Raw genomic sequence first — 18,575 nt, forward strand, 5'->3', positions numbered from 1 at the left:
TAAAAAATGGTGTGGGGGTCCCCCCAAAATCCTTACCAGACCCTTATCCGAGCATGCAACCTGGCAGGCCGCAGGAAAAGAGGGGGGGCGAGAGAGTTCCCCCCCTGAACAGTACCAGGCCACATGCCCTCAACATGGGGAGGAGTAAAATGTGACAAAAGGCAATAGCCAGTTTTTGACAATACCTTTATTAAAAATGACTTATTCTTTCCCCGCTTATTCCTGTGGTCTTCTCCATCTTCCTCCGGCTTCTTCTTCCCCCCACTTCTTCCTCCATTTTCCTCCGCTTCTTCCTCCAGTCTTCTCCATCTTCCTCTGGCTCCGGTCTTTCTCCTCCGCCGCTCCCGCCACCGACCTGCTATGAAAACTAACTTTCTCCGACGCTGTGGCCAGCCGATCTGTCCGCTTCCATAGCGCACATTTCATATATAACTATGGGGCGTGGCCGCCGGATGACGTCATCAGGAGATCCGCTCCATCGCAGCATTGGAGGAGGTTGGTTTTTTGAATGTTCAGCGGGAGCGGTGGAGGAGAAAGACCAGAGGACAGACCGGAGGACAGACCAGAGGACAGACCGGAGGACAGACCAGAGGACAGACCGGAGGACAGACCAGAGGACAGACCGGAGGACAGACCGGAGGACAGATCGGAGGACGGACCGGAGGACGGACCGGGGGAAGAAGGAATTGTCAAAAACCGGCTATTGTCTTTTGTCACATTTTACTGCTTTTTTTGGTGAATGTGTAGGGGTACAATGTGCCCGATGCCCATTCACATGGGGGGGGCTGGGATCTGGGAGTCCCCTTGTTAAAGGGGGCTTCCAGATTCTGATAAGCCCCCCGCCTGCAGACTCCCACAACCACCGGCAAGGGTTGTGGGGATAAGATCCTTCTTTGATTTTAATTCTATATTGCCGGGAATTGACAATTCATTACAGCTGCAAGAAATTTTAAATGAAATGTTTTCCTTTTTTCCTTTAGAAATGTCATTTTGCTGCGGTACAGTAATAAACACGGGAAAAGTGTGCTACTTTACAGGCATACTAAGACACTCACCACTTTTTATGGCAAAGAACTTGCATATAAGCCTTCAGTGAGAACTTTGGATTTTCAGGTTCTAGCCCCATTGACTTCCACTATTCCCCCATAAGTGGTCTGATCTGAGGCATTTTTGCCCGCAATAGCACTGCTTTCCATTTGCATTAGCGCTCAGTTTCTGAGAGTTGAAGTCTTACTTGGCCTTATTTGGGCGCTATTTTCTGGGACTGCAGCATCATTTTTCGGCGCTATGGTAAATTACCCCCTTAGTTATCTTCCTGGACCTTATAGACCTTATGGTATTAGTTGTTAATCACCTGAATCTGCCAGTTTCAGGAGCATTAAGGTGCACGGAACAATTTTTCAATGTCGTTTTAGCCGAGGTTGCTGATAACCGGTGTGACTGCTTACTTTAACTAATTTTTCTAGTCAGTCTTTACAGAATCAAAACCATTCAGGCAGGATAGAAAATCTGACTACAATACACACATGTTATTATTATGTGACATTTCTTTTAAACATTCCTCAATGATCAAGAGGACTTACAGCTGAATCATACAGATCTGACCATATACATGATCTGTCTCAGATATGCATTGGAGAACAGATATTTAAGGAACAGTCTATCAGTTCCACTGGACACACTGACAAAAATACCTACAATATGTGTTGGCGTGTATATAGAGCAGCATATTGCCCAACTTTCTGGGCCACCTCTAAGCACAAACGGGTTGATTTATTAAAACTGGAGAGTGCAAAATTTGGTGTGGCTCTGCATAGCAACCAAACAGCCTCCAGGTTTTATTGTCAAAGCTTAATTGAACAAGCTGAAGTTAGAAACAGATTGGCTAACATGCATGGCTGCACCAGATTTTGCAGTCTCCAGGTATGTAAATCAGCCCCAAAGTGTGTAGGCAATTGACATTCCTCCAGAAACACAGACTATGAAGAGTTATTACAAAAAATGATTAGTTAAATTAAGTGCTTAGTCTCACCAGGGACATTCCAAAAACACTTTTTCATTGACAATCTTATGTAAAGCTGGAAGTCTTTCCAAACTTGCCTACATGCAGTCTGTTCCTCTCCTGACGATGATGTAAGCTACCCAGTGGATGGTCTGCATTGATATTCACCTCAGTATTGAATAAGGAGACCATTGTGAATACAAATCACCTGTGATAACTACCCAAATTTAAAAATAGTAACCAAAGCCAAAAGGGCACAGAAAGGTGAGGAAGTGGGTACAGGTAAAAATACTTGAAAACACAAAGAATACACAGCATATACATTATAAATAGATATGTGGAGAGTGGACCTGGGCTGTACGTCTTGTATCCTTGTTCAGACTGTGTCATATTTTTTATTATATTAAAGAGGAGCTGCAACAGACATTTCTTTACAAGTAAATCCAGCTGTGGTCCTATTTAACCTTAACCCATTGTCAAGGAAACGTTACCACAAATTTCTTCTCAAACATCTTAATGCTGCATGGGCTTGCATTCCAACTCTGTGGAAGTAACAGTCCGCTCCAACAGTGGCCCAGTGGCTTGCAAGAGTGAAGGACATAGAACAAATGGAAGATCTGACCTCCGCTTTATGGGATAAGTCAGAGGAACATAAGTCCAGATGGTTTTACTGGGACCTCTTCCACTTCTCTGACAAATTCCTCCAATATACCTAATTAAGAGTCATTGCCGGTGATCCCTACTGCTTGACTGATGCTGTTGATCCCTGCTCCTTGGAGGTGACCCCTCCATCCCCCCACCACCCTCCCTGTCTTTCCTCTAACATCCCCCCCTTTTTTTTCTCTTACCTCTCCCTCTCTCTTTCACTCTTTATTCATCTGCTTCCTTTCTATTTCTTTTCAAACAAATAAACAAAAAAAAACACGGTGTGTACAGGCATGTGTTATCTACCCCGTTTTAGATTTCCTTCTACGACGTGATAGATTTTTCTGGCAATTTGGGGTCATCCCCTCTCAAACAAGCTTGCCTTCAGCACCACCTGCTTGAAAGGTTCTATACATGTAGGTACGATTGTTTTGTATTTCTCATCGCATTTAATGTTTGCCTCGATCTTTCTCAATACAGTACGCAGTTTTGGTTGTGCCTTATAAGCTTGACACTGATTGATTGTACTCAGAAGTTGTGTTTTCATTGTACCTGTGACACATCTTTAAATAAAAAAAAAAAAAAAGAGGAACTGCAGTATCCTGTGTAAAAATGAAAAGTCAGCAGCTACAAAAACTGTAGCTGCTGATATATATACTAATATACTGCCACTCACCCTGCCCCCCGATCCAGCTCTGATCTCACCCAGGCTGATTCTTCACTAGCCTCCGGGTTCTCGACACCAACATCTAAACTGCTTGCGGCTTCACAGCCGGGTACCCACTGCACATACGCGAGCGGCACTGCGCATCATGAATAGTCCTGCAGTCTTCTGGGACCTGTGACATATCCCAGAGGATGGCAAGGAAGGGGGGGACTTATGCTCCTATCAGCTAAGCGGTCAGAGCGGACTTGGGAAAAGGTACCTGTCAAAATCAGGTACCTGCTCTCCCCACCCCCTTCCTCAAAAGTGTCATTTTTGAAAGAGGAGGGGGGCCTTAAGCAAAGCTTCTTAAGCTAAACTTCCTTGATGACGCCCTGTGGGAGGGCGAAACACGTTGACGCAGTTTCCGGTTTCTAGTTCAATAGACGTCACTTCCGGTTGTCGGTGGAACGAACGCCAACAGCGGCGTTTCCTGTTGAAATCTCTTGCTAATATATGCCTGTTTTTACTCTGCATTTTGTAAGTAATCATTTTATTTGCGCAATAAAGATATCGCCAAACAGTACTTCGCTATAGTTCCCTCCTTTTTATCTAATTTCGGGTACTATTATCCATGGATGATTATTATGAGCATAGGAGATCTGCTTTGTGAATAAATGTAAATCTGCCATCCCTGGCCACTATTTTAAGCCTGAAACGACCCCTAGACTGAAAAGCTAAGGGTCCATTCCATCCGGTTAATGGGGACATAGGAGGGGGTGTTGCGCACCTCGAATTTTGGAGCACTTTGCACTTTATGGATTGGAGCACATTGTTCACCAATGTATGGACATTAACTTATTAATGAATTGTTATTATGTGATTATTTAGGTCATTGTTTTTCATTATTGTGAGCGCTGTAATATATCTATCTATCTATATCTATAGATATAGATAGATATATATCTATATCTATAGATATAGATATATATCTATCTATATCTATATAGATATATCTATATAGATATATATCCCTCTATATATAGAGAGAGAGATATCTATCTATCTATATATATATATATATATATATATATATATATATATATATATATATATATATATATATATATATACTGTATTTATCGGCGTATAACACGCACCCACAGTTTAGGAGGGAATTTTAAGGAAAAAAACTTTTAGGAGGAAAGTTTAAGGAAAAAAAACTTACATTTAAATGCCCATCAATGCAGCCTCATCAGTGTCCATCTGCAGCCTTGTCAGTGTCCATCTGTAGTGTTGTCCCCCATTGCAGCCTTGTCCCCCACTGCAGCCTTGTCCCCCATTGCAGCCTTGTCCCCCATTGCAGCCTTGTCCCCCATTGCAGCCTTGTCCCCCATTGCAGCCTTGTCCCCCATTGCAGCCTTGTCCTCCATTGCAGCCTTGTGCCCCATTGCAGCCTTGTCCCCATTGCAGCCTTGTCCCCCATTGCAGCCTTGTCAGTGTCCCTCTGTAGCCTGTGTCGTTTGCATCATCTTTGAAAATGGCGCCGCCGTTCTCGGCCGCCTTCGGCCATTCTCGGCGGCTCTCGCCCGCTTTGGGCCATTCTCGGCGGCTCTCGGCCGTTTTCGGCCATTCTCGGCCACTCTCGGCTTTCGGCAGCTCCCGCGGGACTGCGAGAGGCGCCGAGAATGGGCAAAAGCGGGCGAGAGCCACCGAGAATTGCCGAAAGCGGCCGAGAGCCGCTCAGAATGGCCGAAGGCGGGCGAGAGCCGCCGAGAATGGCCGAAAGCGGCCGAGAACGGCTGCGCCATTTTCAAAGCCGCCGAGAAGAGCCAAAAGCCGCTGAGAGTGGCCGAAGAGCTCACAATCGGCGGCGGATCGGCGTATAACACGCACCCACGATTTTCCCCTGATTTTCAGGGGAAAAAAGTGCGTGTTATACGCCAATAAATACGGTATATATATATATATATATATATATAAATATATATATAGATATATAGATCGATAGATAGATAGATAGATATAGCTATAGATATATATCTATATCTATAGATATAGATATATATCTATAGAGAGAGATATATCTATATATATATATATATATTTGATTTGTCAAGTGAAGCAGATATTTTGTAAAGAATCTTTTCACAAATTTTCACTTATAGCGCGAACATATATATTTAGAATATATTTTTTCACAAACCTCCCCTTTTGGATAGAGTTCTGCTTTAAGCAATTAGATTTTCTTGAAAATGTAGACAGCAGTATGCATAATCAAATTTTTATTATTTGAGAAAACTATTGTTGCCAACTGACTCAAGTCCTGAAATCTGTTATGTGCTTTATTTCTCAGGTCTTCGTCCCAAAAGAACAATCCGTCTAGTGATGTGGACTGGGGAAGAACAAGGAGGTGTCGGTGCCCGTCAGTATTTTGAAAGACACAAAGTAAGAAATAATTGATGTGTAGTTCCATGTTCAGGCAGATAAGTTCCACATTCAGCTGTTCATTATGCTTCACAATACACCCATTTTTATTGTGGTCTCACCTTTATTAGCGCCACTTGCTCAGAATGTTGCAAATGAGTGGGTAATGTAGCTTAAAATGGTGTTCTGGCCGAAATTATACTTTTTAAATAAAAATACCCCTATAATACACAAGCTTAATGTATTCTAGTAAAGTTAGTCTGTAAACCAAGGTCTGTTTTGTTAGTTTATAGCAGTAGTTTGTTATTTTATAAACTTACAGCAGGCCGTGGCCATTTTAAGTGTGGGCATCTGAAGCCAGACTGTATTTCTTCCTGGATCTCATCCTTGCAGATCTCGCACATGCTCAGTGCAGCACAAGCAGTGTAATAGGTTTCAGGTCAGGTTTCCATAGCAACGGCAGTGTCAGAGGAAGTTGCTGCCCCTTCCCAGAAGGCATTGCAAACAGCAAATGATGCGATGGGCCACGGCCGGGGAGGAGGAAGTGAAAAATGAATACAGCAGATATACAGTAAGTGCTGAGAAAAAAAAATGTAAAATATCCAATTCGTTTACAGTGCACAGTTTAGTGAGGGATGCTGAAGAGTTGTAAAAGTGGGTGGAACTTCACTTTAAAGGGGATCTGAGCTCAGGAAGTAAAGATGTGCTGTCTCATAGGGGACATATAGAATGTTAACTGTGCTTGAGCAATAACCTGAAAAATAATAATAATAATAAAAAAACTTTATTTTATATAGCGAATTTAAAGGTGGCTTCTCAAAACGCTTTAAAAAGAAAACACAAGAAGTACACAGGATAACATAACATAAAGGAAAATGGGACAATTCAATGAAAGTTTGTCTAAAGAAAAACATTTTTAGATTTGACTTGAATAGGTTTAGAGAAGATGACTCTCTGAAGTTCTTAGAAAGTGAATTCCAGCGTTTTGGAGCATAGCAAGAGAAGGCCCTGTCCCACACTGAGTGTAGGTGAGTAGGGGGGGCACACAGTAAACTAGAATTTGAGGAGCGGAGGTTACTAGGGGAAGAGTAAGTTGATAAAATTTCAGAGATAATGGGGTTCCAAGCCATTAAGAGCCTTATAGGTGAGCCAGAGGATCCTAGATTGTAAGCTCTAGAGAGCAGGGCCCTTTGATTCCTCTTGTAGCAAATTGTAATGTAACTGTAATGTCTGCCTTCAATTTGTTAAGAGCCGCGCAAACTGTTGGCGCTATATAAATCTTGAATAATAATAACAATCTTAAAGTTTATGCAAAACTTGATGGATAGCAAGTGCAAGGACTCCAGGATAGGGGTAATATGACCTATTCCGAATTCTGGCTGCAGAAATTTGAACATATTGAAACCGATGTAACTCTTTTCTTCAATTCCTCCTGAAAACAGTGCATATCATACATGTGACTGTGCTTAGGCACTTGTGTGCCTACAACCTCATAGTTGTAGATGTTTTGTATAAAATAATAGGCAAATAATAATAATATTATATTATAATAATAGTAGACACTGCTGCTTCTGACTGCTATCACAAGATTTGGTGTTGTCACCACTGTGATGCTCACTGTTTGTTGCTAGAAAAGAAGCTGCACCTCAACAGTCCTTAGATCATCAGTCATTAGGGGGGCAGCTCTAACACGAGGAAGCAAAGCCTTTTTCTAACAAGATGGCCACCTCCACAGACAAACCATGCAGAACAAGTTTGAGTGCCAAATCTGAAATCTGAATGTAGTCAATGGTAGCCGAACGTTGAAAAGCAGTAATGGCCATTTTCTAGGCTAACAGGCTAGAGATTGACAAACAAATGGCTTGGGGGAATAGGCATTGCCATGTCGACCATGGCATTGCCTTGCCATGGTCGACCAAAGAAGTTGAGTGCACATGCTCATCGTCCTATCCAGAGGTTGTCTTGGGGAAATAGATGTATGAGTGCTGCCAGCATTGCTGCAGAGGTTGAAGGGGTGGAGGGTCAGCCTGTTAGTGCTCAGACCATACGCCGCATGCTGCATCAAATTGGTCTGCATGGATGTTGTCCCAGAAGGAAGCCTCTGCCAAAGATGATGCACAAGAAAGCCCGCAAACCGTTTGCTGAAGACAAGCAGACTAAGGACATGGATTACTGGAACCATGTCCTGTGGTCTGATGATCATGACCAAGATATACTTCCCTGACTGCCATGCTGAATCCTTGTTTTTAGTGCTATCTGAGTCTGAGACCCAGATCACGTATAGAGGAACTATTCTCTGACACAGATTACTTGTCTCATGACCAGTCACATTAAAGCAATACTGTACCTCTTGACCAAGAACCTGCACCACACTGAGGTCTTTGCTCTCTCCCCCTATCAGCAAGTTCACTATATTAGATTAAATGCTCTCTGCAATGCAGTAGAATGACTAATCGCTAATGGCTAATCGACTTACATTTCCATGGCTCTCTCTCCTGTTCTGCAGTACAGAGGTTTGAGGAGGGTATTATAAAGACAGTTTTAGCTATTTTTTTTTAAATAAATCTAAGGATTTTTAATGAATAAGTTAAATAGTATATTGTGTTTCTGTTTTACCTGCCTACAGTTCTGTTTTAACTGTAATTAAAGCTATCTTGTAAAAAAGAACTTCGCTAAGCAATACGTTGTCACTACAACATCTTCATAAAATAACATTATTTTACAACAATTGCTTCTATTTAAGTGCTTACATTTAGTGACCAATGCTCTGCAGCATGTTATCTCTCAGTAAGAAATTATGAAACAGGAGATTTCCTTTCTTCGCACTTGAATGAATTGTGCTGGATTGCAAGAACAAACACGTATGATAGGGTCCTGGGTACCAGTGTTAATTTTGACGTCAAATTTTGCCTAAAATGCCATCTTAGTTGTAGTTGTATTTTAGTCATCTGAATTGTTTTAATTTTCGTCATATTTTAGTCGACTAAAATCTCCAGTAAATTTAAGTTGACTAAAATCTTTAGTATCATAAACAAACAAAAATATTTACTTTTTGACAAATAGAAGTGCAACTACTTACCGACCGGCTCCTGTACATATGCGTCGGCAACAACCAAGGTATCCATCTTTAGAGCCGTTGGTTCTGCTCACGATAATGGTGGTCCCTGCGGCGGATTCGCCGCAAGATCACCGCTATCGGCGGCGGGAGAGGTGCCACCTCCCCTTCCACCGCTCTCCCGTGCCCTCCGCCGCTTACCAGAGCCGTCGGCAGTGGCGGAGGCGATCGGGACCTGTCCATGGCTGTGTATGGAGACGAGTGAGGGGAAGATGGCCCCCACCCGTCTCCATACTATAGCAGGGTGGAAGCGACGTCAAAACGTCACTTCCACCCACACGTCTTAAAGGCACATTTTTCTGTTGTCATTTTTTCAAATGACAAAATTATTATTATTTTTTTTATTGCATTTATGAGGTCTTTTTGACCCCAGATCTCATATTTAAGAGGACCTGTGATGCTTTTTTTTTCTATTACAAGGGATGTTTACATTCCGTGTAATAGGAATAAAAGTGACCCAATTTTTTTTTAAAACAGTGAAAAAATAAATAAAATCAAGTAAAATAAATAAGAAAAACATTTTTTTTTAAAGCGCCCCGTCCCAACGAGCTCGCGCGCAGAAGCGAACGCATATGTGAGTATTGCCCGCATATGAAAACAGTGGTCAAACCACACATGTGAGGTATCGCCGCGATTGTTAGAGCGAGAGCAATAATTCTAGCACTAGATCTCCTCTGTAACTCAAAACATGCCACCTGTAGAATTTTTTAAACATCGCCTATGGAGATTTTTAAGGATAAAAGTTTGACGCCATTCCACGAGCGGCGCAATTTTGAAGTGTGACATGTTGGGTATCAATTTACTCGGCGTAACATTATCTTTCACAATATAGAAAAAAAATGGGCTGGCTTTACTGCTGTCTTATTTTTTAATTAAAAAAAGTGAATTTTTTCCAAAAAAGTGCGCTTGTAAGACCGCTGCACAAACATGGTGTGACAAAAAGTATTGAAATGACCACCATTTTATTCTGTAGGGTGTTAGAAAAAAAATGTATAATGTTTGGGGGTTCTAAGTAATTTTCTAGCAAAAAAAACTTGTTTTTAACTTGTAAACACTGAGTCTAAAAAAGAGGACTGATCTTTAAGTGGTTAAACTATAAAAAGACAAAAAACTGTAAACTCTATTGGCTATAATGCCGTTGCACATATTACCTGAATGTAAAAAAACTTGAAAACAAGTGTCAAGTAACATCTTTATAAATAAAATAGGTTTTGTAAACAAACAAGAAATTGCTTCTTGACCAGTCTTAACCACATGCAGACCGCCCCGCGCACATATACTGTGGCAGGGCAGTCCCTCTGTGCCTGATCACATGATCTGACACTTCCGGGTCTGGGGCGTGCAACACTGGCGACCCACTCCTGCTGTGATTGGACACCGCGTCTGCCGGGACCCGCCAATCATTTGGGAAACAAGCAAAATGGCAGTCTGCCTATGTAAACAAAGCAAACCCCCATTCTGTTAGAGGGGAATGTACTGATCCTGTGTTTCTGCTGAGCAGGGACATGGATATTTACCTTCCCCCAGTCAAAGCACCTCCCCCCCCCGCGCAGTTAGCAAGCACTCCCTAGGAACACATTTAACCCTTTGATCGCCCCCGATGCTTCCCTGCCAGTATCATTAGTACAGTGGCAGTGCATATTTTTTAGCACTGATCACTGTGTTAGTGTCACTGGAACCCAAAAAGTGTCAGGTATCCGATTCGTCCGCCGCAATATTGCCGTCTCCACTATAAGTCACTGACCGCCGCCATTACTAGTAAAGAAATTAAGAAATTATCCCATAGTTTGTAGACGCTATAACCTTTGCGCAAACCAATCAATATACGCTTATTGGGATTTTTTTTCCCCCAAAATATGTAGCAGATATATTGAGCTAAATTGATGAAGAAATTTGATTTTTTTTTTTAAATTTTATTGGGTATGTTTTTTAGCAAAATTAAAAAATATTTTTTAAATTTTTTTTAATTGTCTGTCTTTTTTGTGTTTATACCGCAAAAAATAAAAACCGCAGAGGAGATCATATACCACCAAAAGAAAGCTCTATTTGTGGGAAAAAAAAAATCAAACATTTTGTTTGGGTACATCGTCGCACATCCGCGCAATTGTCAGTTCCGTGCCATATCGCAGAAAACAGCCTGGTCATGAAGGGGGGGTAAACCTTCTGGAGCTGAAGTGGTTAATTTTGACATCAAGTTTACATTTAGTTTTAGTCAGTCTTTTGACTAAAATACCATTTTAATTTTAGTCATCTGAATTTTATTTTCATCTAGTTTTTGTCACTGAAAACCTGAAGCTGACGAAAACTATAACAAAATTATTTTCAATGAAATTAACACTGCTGGGTTCTATACTACCAAGAAACTGCTTTCCCAATACAAATAAAGTATTTGTTGGTAATGTGGCAACTATTATTGTGTCTCCTTGAAAAATAAATATGACCTTCAAGTACTCATCTACAACTGCGGTGACACACCTTGTCCCGAGTCTTTGCTCTTCTGGACTGCAGAGTGATGGGGTCCTTCCTCAGGTGTGTATGTTGATGATTGGTAACATGGACACCTTCCGATTACTGACAGTCAGGAGGATCCTCACAGATCCATCTGACTTTGGAGGCAGTGTATTGGCTGCTTCCAGACTTTTAGCATTGTCCTTGGCCTTCACATGTGGGCATTAGCTAGGGCATTCTGCATGCAAATACAGTCTGCCTAGGATGCCCACTCCTCCAGACTGACACCCATCTATCAAGCCATTTTGATGTTTGTATAACTATTCCAACTGCTTTCATCAGGGATGTGGGCTATTGAAAGGAATACAGAGACAGGGTGCTGTGATGTTTATTGGAAGCTATGTACAGAACCCTTCCAGCTCCTTTTACCAGCCATGATCCGCCTGCATTGCATGAGAAGCACAGAGATCCAGTGATGACATCACTGGCTCTGATAAAAGGTATGTAATGAAAACGGAAATGTTTTATTAAGGAAATTTCATGTTGATGAGGGTGGAAAGTAGAAACCATGGGAGGAAAAATATAAGTTCAATTTCATTTTTTCAGTTAGATCAGAGATTTGCTATGTAGTTGGTCACCTCTGTGACTTAGGACAAAACAATAGAACTATTTATAAAAATACATCACAATCTTATCCTTTTTTACAATGCACAACCCATTTAGTGCAGTCTTCAGTATGTATTTAGTTTAGCCTACAGAACTGACATATCAAACTAATGTAATTAATGTTGACTAATGGTCACCGCTGTAACAGCCCATAGCTATTTCATTGTTTTCCCCTTACTCTGCTTTATGATCTGAATGACTTTTATTCTATTTCATATTTGTATGGCACACATGGGGTTTAAATAAAAAAATACTGCTAATTGAATGTATTCAATAATTGAAGTCTGTCAATGTTATATAATTCATGTTACAAGTTATACTAACTACAGCTTAATACATTTTTCCGACAAGCACACTCATCCTAAGAACTGCTACAGATATATGAAAAGTCGTATTAATGTAAGAAAGAAATTTAATTACTTCTTGAAAATATCTTTTTATGTGTATGATCACTTAATGACTCGTGGACACAAAGGAAAATATTTTATATGCAAGTTCAGAGAAAATAGCTGTAAAGCTGATTATACAATGTGTCATCCGTAAAGACACAAAGTACAGTGCCTTGAAAAAGTACTCATAGCCTTTGAAATTTTCCACATTTTTTCATGTTGCAACCAAAAACGTTAATGTATTTTATTGTGATAGACCAACATAAAGTGGCACATAATTGTGAAGTGGAAGGAAAATTATAAATGGTTTTCTAAATTTTTTACAAATAAATACCTGAAAAGTGTGGCAAGCATTTGTATTCAACCCCTTTTACTCTGATACCCCTAACTAAAGTCTAGTGGAACTAATTGCCTTTAGAATTTACCTAATTAGTAAATAGAGTCCACCTGTGTGTAATTTGATCTCAGTATAAATACAGCTCTTCTGTGAAGCCTTCAGAGGTTTGTTAGAGAACCTTAGTGAACAAACAACATTATGAAGGCCAAGGAACACACCAGACAGGTCAGGGATAAAGTTGTGGAGAAGTTTAAAGGAGGGTTAGGTTCTAAAAAATTATCCCAAGCTTTGAACATCTCAATGAGGGCTTTTCAATTCATCATCCAAAAATAAAAAGCATATGGCACAACTGCAAACCTACCAAGACATGGCTGTCCATATAAACTGACAGGCCGGGCAAGGAGAGCAATAATCAGAGAAGCAGCCAAGAGGCCCCTGGTAACTCTGGAGGAGCTGCAGAGATCCACAGCTCAGGTGGGAGAATCTGTCAATAGGACAACTATTAGTCGTGCACTCCACAAATATGGCCTTTATGGAAAAGTGGCAAGAAGAGAGCCATTGTTGAAAGAAAGCCAAAAGAAGTCTTGTTTGCAGTTTGCGAGAAGCCATGTGGGGGACACAGCAAACATGTGGAAGAAGGTGCTCTGGTGAGATGAGACCAACATTGAAATTGTTGGTCTAAAAGTAGAACACTATGTGTGGTGGAAAACTAACACAGCACATCACCCTGAACACACCATTCCCACCATGTAACATGGTGGTGGCAGCATAATGTGGGAATGCTTTTCTTCAGCAGGGACAGGGAAGCTGGTCAGAGTTGATGGGAAAGATAGATGGAGCCAAATACAGGGCGATCTTAGAAGAAAACCTATTAGAGTTTGCAAATGACTTGAGACTGGGGCAGGGGTTCACCTTCCAGCAGCACAACAACCCTAAACATACAGCCAGAGCTACATTGGAATGGTTTAGATCAAATCATATGATGTGTTAGAATGGTCCAAATTTCAGACCTAAATCCAATTGAGAATCTGTGGCAAGACTTGAAAATCGCTGTTCAGACGCTCTCCATCCAGTCTGACAGAGCTTGAGCAATTTTGCAAAGAAGAATGGGCAAAAAATGTCACTTTCTAGATGTGCAAAGCTGGTAGAGACAAATCCAAAAAGACTTGCAGCTTTAATTGCAGCAAAAGGTGGTTCTACAACATATTGACTCAGGAGGGCTGAATACAAATGCACGCCACACTTTCCAGATATTTATTTGTAAAAAATGTTGAAAAACATTTATTATTTTCCTTCCACTTCACAATTATGTGCCACTTTGTGTTGGTCTATCACAAAAAATCCTAATAAAATACATTTACATTTTGGTTGTAACATGACAAAATTTGGAAAATTTCAAGGAGTGTGAGTACTTTTTCAAGGCACTGTATATGACCCGCATCTGAGTGAAACTAAGAGAAAAGCCAGCATGACTGGGAACGTGCAGAAGAGGTAGGGTTGTACCAGGGCTTTATTGGGGTGTTTTTTAGGAATATTGAATGTCATTCGCCAGATTATAGAGTTGGGGACTTGGGGGGGTGGCCTGTTGTATGTGGAGAGGAGGCAAATCTTGTAAGAAATCAGTTAGTGCTTTTTCCAACATTAGACAGGTTTGTATGTGACAGATACAGACCTGTGGAGAATAACAGCCATGGGTGGTTCGAAAGGCATGCTATCCCAGCTTAGAACTGTGGCTAATGGCTTTGGGTGGCTACAGTAAAGACTTTCTGATCTGCTACAGGATCCCAGGGAGGTATCCTCTAGGCCCCTCCTGGTAGTCCATGTGCTAGTAGGTTCAAGCCTCCTGAGTGCTTCAGTCGGGAGGCCACTCCAAGGGTTTGGCGCCAATCTGGGAGCCCCTCCAGGGGCCCTCTGACCCCACCAGCCTAGAGTGTGCTTGCTTCCCCTGGTGTGATAGTTGGGAGGAATCCCCTTACCTGATGGACCTCAATTGGTAGCCAATCATCTGCCACCAGCTCCCACGCCCTCTCATCTGTCAGCATGGACTATGCGGCTGGCTCTGTGGGCTCTCTGCCTGTGGTTTGTGTGGTCCGGAGTAGGAGAATTTACTTGGGTGCTGGCCAGTCCCTGGTGCGGCCAGGACCCCTTGCTTCAGGAGAAGAAATCAGAAGCTATCCCTAGTGCCCAGTCATTGCAGGGGAGGCACTCACCGGCTGGTGAGGATTTCCCCGCCCCTCAGTGTGTCTGGCAGGGGAGTAGGAGAGAGTGCCTGGAGCTCCCGTGTTGTGGCTGCTAATGACATTATCAGCACGTGGCCACTGGGCTCTGGAGCCGGAATCAGCAACAGGTAACTGAATCCACCAAAGTATGAGCACCTCATGAAGATGAGAGCCAGTCTGAGGAGGAGCTCAGCAACTCTGAAGGAGGGGAACTGGACCAGGCGGTACAGGAATCCAGAAGAAGAGGCTGGGCATCCAGAGGGACAACAGCAGTCAAATGAGATTAGTGTTCTTTTTCATGCTCTCCTTCTGTCTCTGTTCAAGGATGCTCTGGGGGTATGGGGGACAGTTCCCAGGCTCAGTACTTACAGGGGAGTTGGCTGGGTCCATGGAATCTCAGGCTCTTTTTTTACTGGTATTGGCATGGTCAGCGGTTCAAGCTCCTGCAGCTGGTGGTAGTGGCCAAGTTGGCATGGTTCCTGCTGTGGTCAATATTGCACCCACCGAGGCATCAGGAATTCTTCTCTTCCAAGCAGACTGAGGTGAGACTTCTGTAATAAGTATGGCCAGGCACATACTCAGAAACAAAAAAAGGAGAAAAAGCGGTCGCCAGTATTGATGGGGTGTGTTTAGCTTATTTGACAAAATGTGAGGTGTATGTGTGCTTTGAGGGTCCCTTAGGAGCAAACCTAAAACCTGTGGTGAGTAGGGATTTGGAAATAAGGAGATTTTTTCTTTGTTGCGGTTGCACAAATTTAACTTGGACTTGGTTAAGCCAGATGAGAGTAAGAAGGAGAAAGAAGAAAAGTGCCGTACTGGACTAGTTCCCTGTACATTCTCAAATTATCTATAGGCATTTGAAATCCTTGCAAGTGTCATTGGGGAAAAGGCCCCTGAGAATTTTTCTACCCTTTTTCTTTACCTAGATTCCATCAACGAAGGCCATAATGTCTATGGTGGGGTTGCGTGGTTTGGATATGATGAACACTTTTGTCAACGCAAGATGGTCAGGCCTTCCTTGAGGGGGGACAACAAGGACATCAGCCTATAGATGAAGAAACAAGGGAGGGTGGGGGCAAGGGAATAGTTGTTGAAGCTAACCCTGTAGTACTCCCGCCCAATGAATTAATGGACTATCTCGGTACTGATACAATAATAATATGCATTATTGAATAAAAAAGATTTATTACATATAAAAGGCATACAGTTTACATTTGATATTGAAAACACAGATACTCAGGGTGCGCCCAAGGGGTATAGGTAGATGCAGGTTATAGATTGATATGGATCTCTACTAGTTTCATGGTTTATACCACTTCCTCAGGAGAATCAATCTATGAGACAAATAATACAGCGAAATAAACAGTGAAATAAACATAATAAGATAGCAACAATAATAATACAGCGTATGGAGCATAAGTAGAAAAAGTAGCTTACCCAATGAATAAATGGTCATGTGCAGAAAAAGGCCACCCAATAGCAGCAGCGGATGAGGGGGATTGTGCATGATCTCTAAATGGAAGGCAAGGTATTTGTGGAAAGTCTAATGCGTAGGCTAGTTGAAAGATAGGGGGGAGATGAGGCACAAGAGGGCAGGGGGGGGGGGAGTAGAAGATAGACCAGAAAAAGGGGGGGGGAACAGATATGAGGGGGGATGGAGAAAAGGGGGGGAGAAAAAGGAAAGGGGGGAGGGGGAGAGGGGAGCAGGGAAGAAAATAGGAAGGAAAAGAGGGGGGAAAGGAAAAGTAGATTCTTTTCTCTTCTTCTTCTTCTTTTCCTTTCCCCCCTCATTCCCTTCCTATTTTCTTCCCTCCTCCCCAGTCCCCCTCCCCTCCTTTCCTTTTTCTCCGCCCCTTTTCTCCATCCCCCTCATATCTGTCCCCCCCCCTTTTTCCCGCCTATCTTCTACCCCCCCCTCTCCCCCCTCTTGTGCCTTATCTCCCCCCTAGCTTTCAACTAGCCTACGCATTAGACTTTCCACCAATACCTTGCCTTCCATTTAGAGATCATGCACAATCCCCCTCGTCCGCCGCTGGGGGAACCCTATTGGGCGGCCTGTTTCCGCACATGAACATTTATTCATTGGGTAAGCTACTTTTTCTACTTATGCTCCATATGCTGTATTATTATTGTTGTTATCTTTTTGTGTTTATTTCACTGTTTATTTCGCTGTATTATTTGTCTCATAGATTGATTCTCCTGAGGAAGCGGTATAAACCGCGAAACTAGTAGAGATCCATATCAGTCTACCTATACCCCTTGGGCGCACCCTGAGTATCTGTGTTTTCAATATCAAATGTAAACTGTATGCCTTTTATATGTAATAAATCCTTTTTATTCAATAATGCATATTATTATTGTATCAGTACCGAGATAGTCCATTAATTCATTGGGCGGGAGTACTACAGGGTTAGCTTCAGCAACTATCCCCTTGCCCCCACCCTCCCTTGTTTCTCTATACTAACCTGGATGATGGTACGTTGTTATGACTAATTATGTTTTTTATATGAGGCTATACTCTAAACTAGCCTATAGATGAAATTACAACCTCCCAATACCCTGCGTTTTGGAAAATTATTATCAGTGTACAATCACTATTCAAAACAAAATATTAAAAAAGAATAAGAGGAATTATTGTACTCTCTTGTAGCGCAACCTTAATCTAATTCACAATAAATATCAAAGTGCACAAAACACCCAAAACAAAGTGCCAATGTCCGTGATATCTTTATGAAGTTCATAAACTCATACATGCATCTATGGCTGTTTGCCAAACTCTTGAAGTCTTGACCAATCACATGGCACAAAACCCTGGATCAATCCTGACAGATCCCACAGTACAAATTGGAACTCCTCCCAGTAGCCTTACATTAGGCTGCTTTCACACTAAGGCGCTATAGCGCTAAAAATAGCGTCTGTAACGAGCCTCTCCTCTCACACTAGTGTGAAAGCCTGAGTGCTTTCACACTGAAGCGGTGCGCTGGCAGGATGCCAAAAAAAGTCCTGCAAGTTGCATCTTTGTAGCGGTGTATACACCGCTCCTAATGCGCCCCTGCCCATTGAAATCAATAGGCAGCGCCTCCGAACCACCACATGGTGCCACTGCAGCGGCACTTTGGGGGCGGTTTTAACCCTTTTTCGGACACTAGCGAGGGTTAAAAGTGCCCCGCTAGCTGCCGAAAATCTCTGCAAAAACTGCGGTAAATCGCCGCTAAAAATAGCAGCGCTTTACCGCCGACGCCCCTAATGCTCCACGTGAAAGTAGCCTTACTGCCTACATGGTTTGGCAGACTCTCTACACTAAAATTATTGCCTGGCACTCATGTCCATATGGTTGTGCAGGAGCCTCTGGCTGCAGAATTGTCCTTCATCGACAGTTTGTAAGAAATGTTTAGAAAGGATTCCATTTGACAGAGTGTGTCTCTTTGGTGAGTCACTAAACACCTTTATTATGGCAGTCAGGGGCACTTTACCCAGTAAAAAGAAAGCTAAGTTGCCCATGGCAAAGTCTGTTGCTTCCAGATTCCAGAAGACTCCCTTCTGTCCCTTCCAGAACTCTGCTCCAATAGGCAAATTCTCCACCTGGTTCTATTGCATGTTCTAGATGTCCAAGTCAACCAATTCTTGTGCAAAGTCCTTCTTACAAAAAGGATTGGAGGAGCATCTTTTGTTTTTTGTTTTTGG

At 42.3% G+C, this 18,575-nt stretch overlaps 1 protein-coding gene across 6 annotated transcripts in view; it reads left to right on the top strand.

The window, feature by feature from the left end:
* The window catches only part of CPQ (carboxypeptidase Q), a 713,444-nt gene that overhangs the window by 557,480 nt on the left and 137,389 nt on the right, over nt 1–18,575 (top strand). For all 6 annotated transcript variants that reach the window (XM_073632010.1, XM_073632012.1, XM_073632011.1 and 3 more), the window contains one exon: nt 5,647–5,738. In XM_073632010.1, coding sequence (XP_073488111.1) covers nt 5,647–5,738 — 92 coding nt within the window. The remainder of the gene's footprint in view (nt 1–5,646; nt 5,739–18,575) is intronic.

This window comes from Aquarana catesbeiana, linkage group LG05 (assembly GCF_042186555.1).
Source record: "Aquarana catesbeiana isolate 2022-GZ linkage group LG05, ASM4218655v1, whole genome shotgun sequence".
NCBI classification, from domain to species: domain Eukaryota; kingdom Metazoa; phylum Chordata; class Amphibia; order Anura; family Ranidae; genus Aquarana; species Aquarana catesbeiana.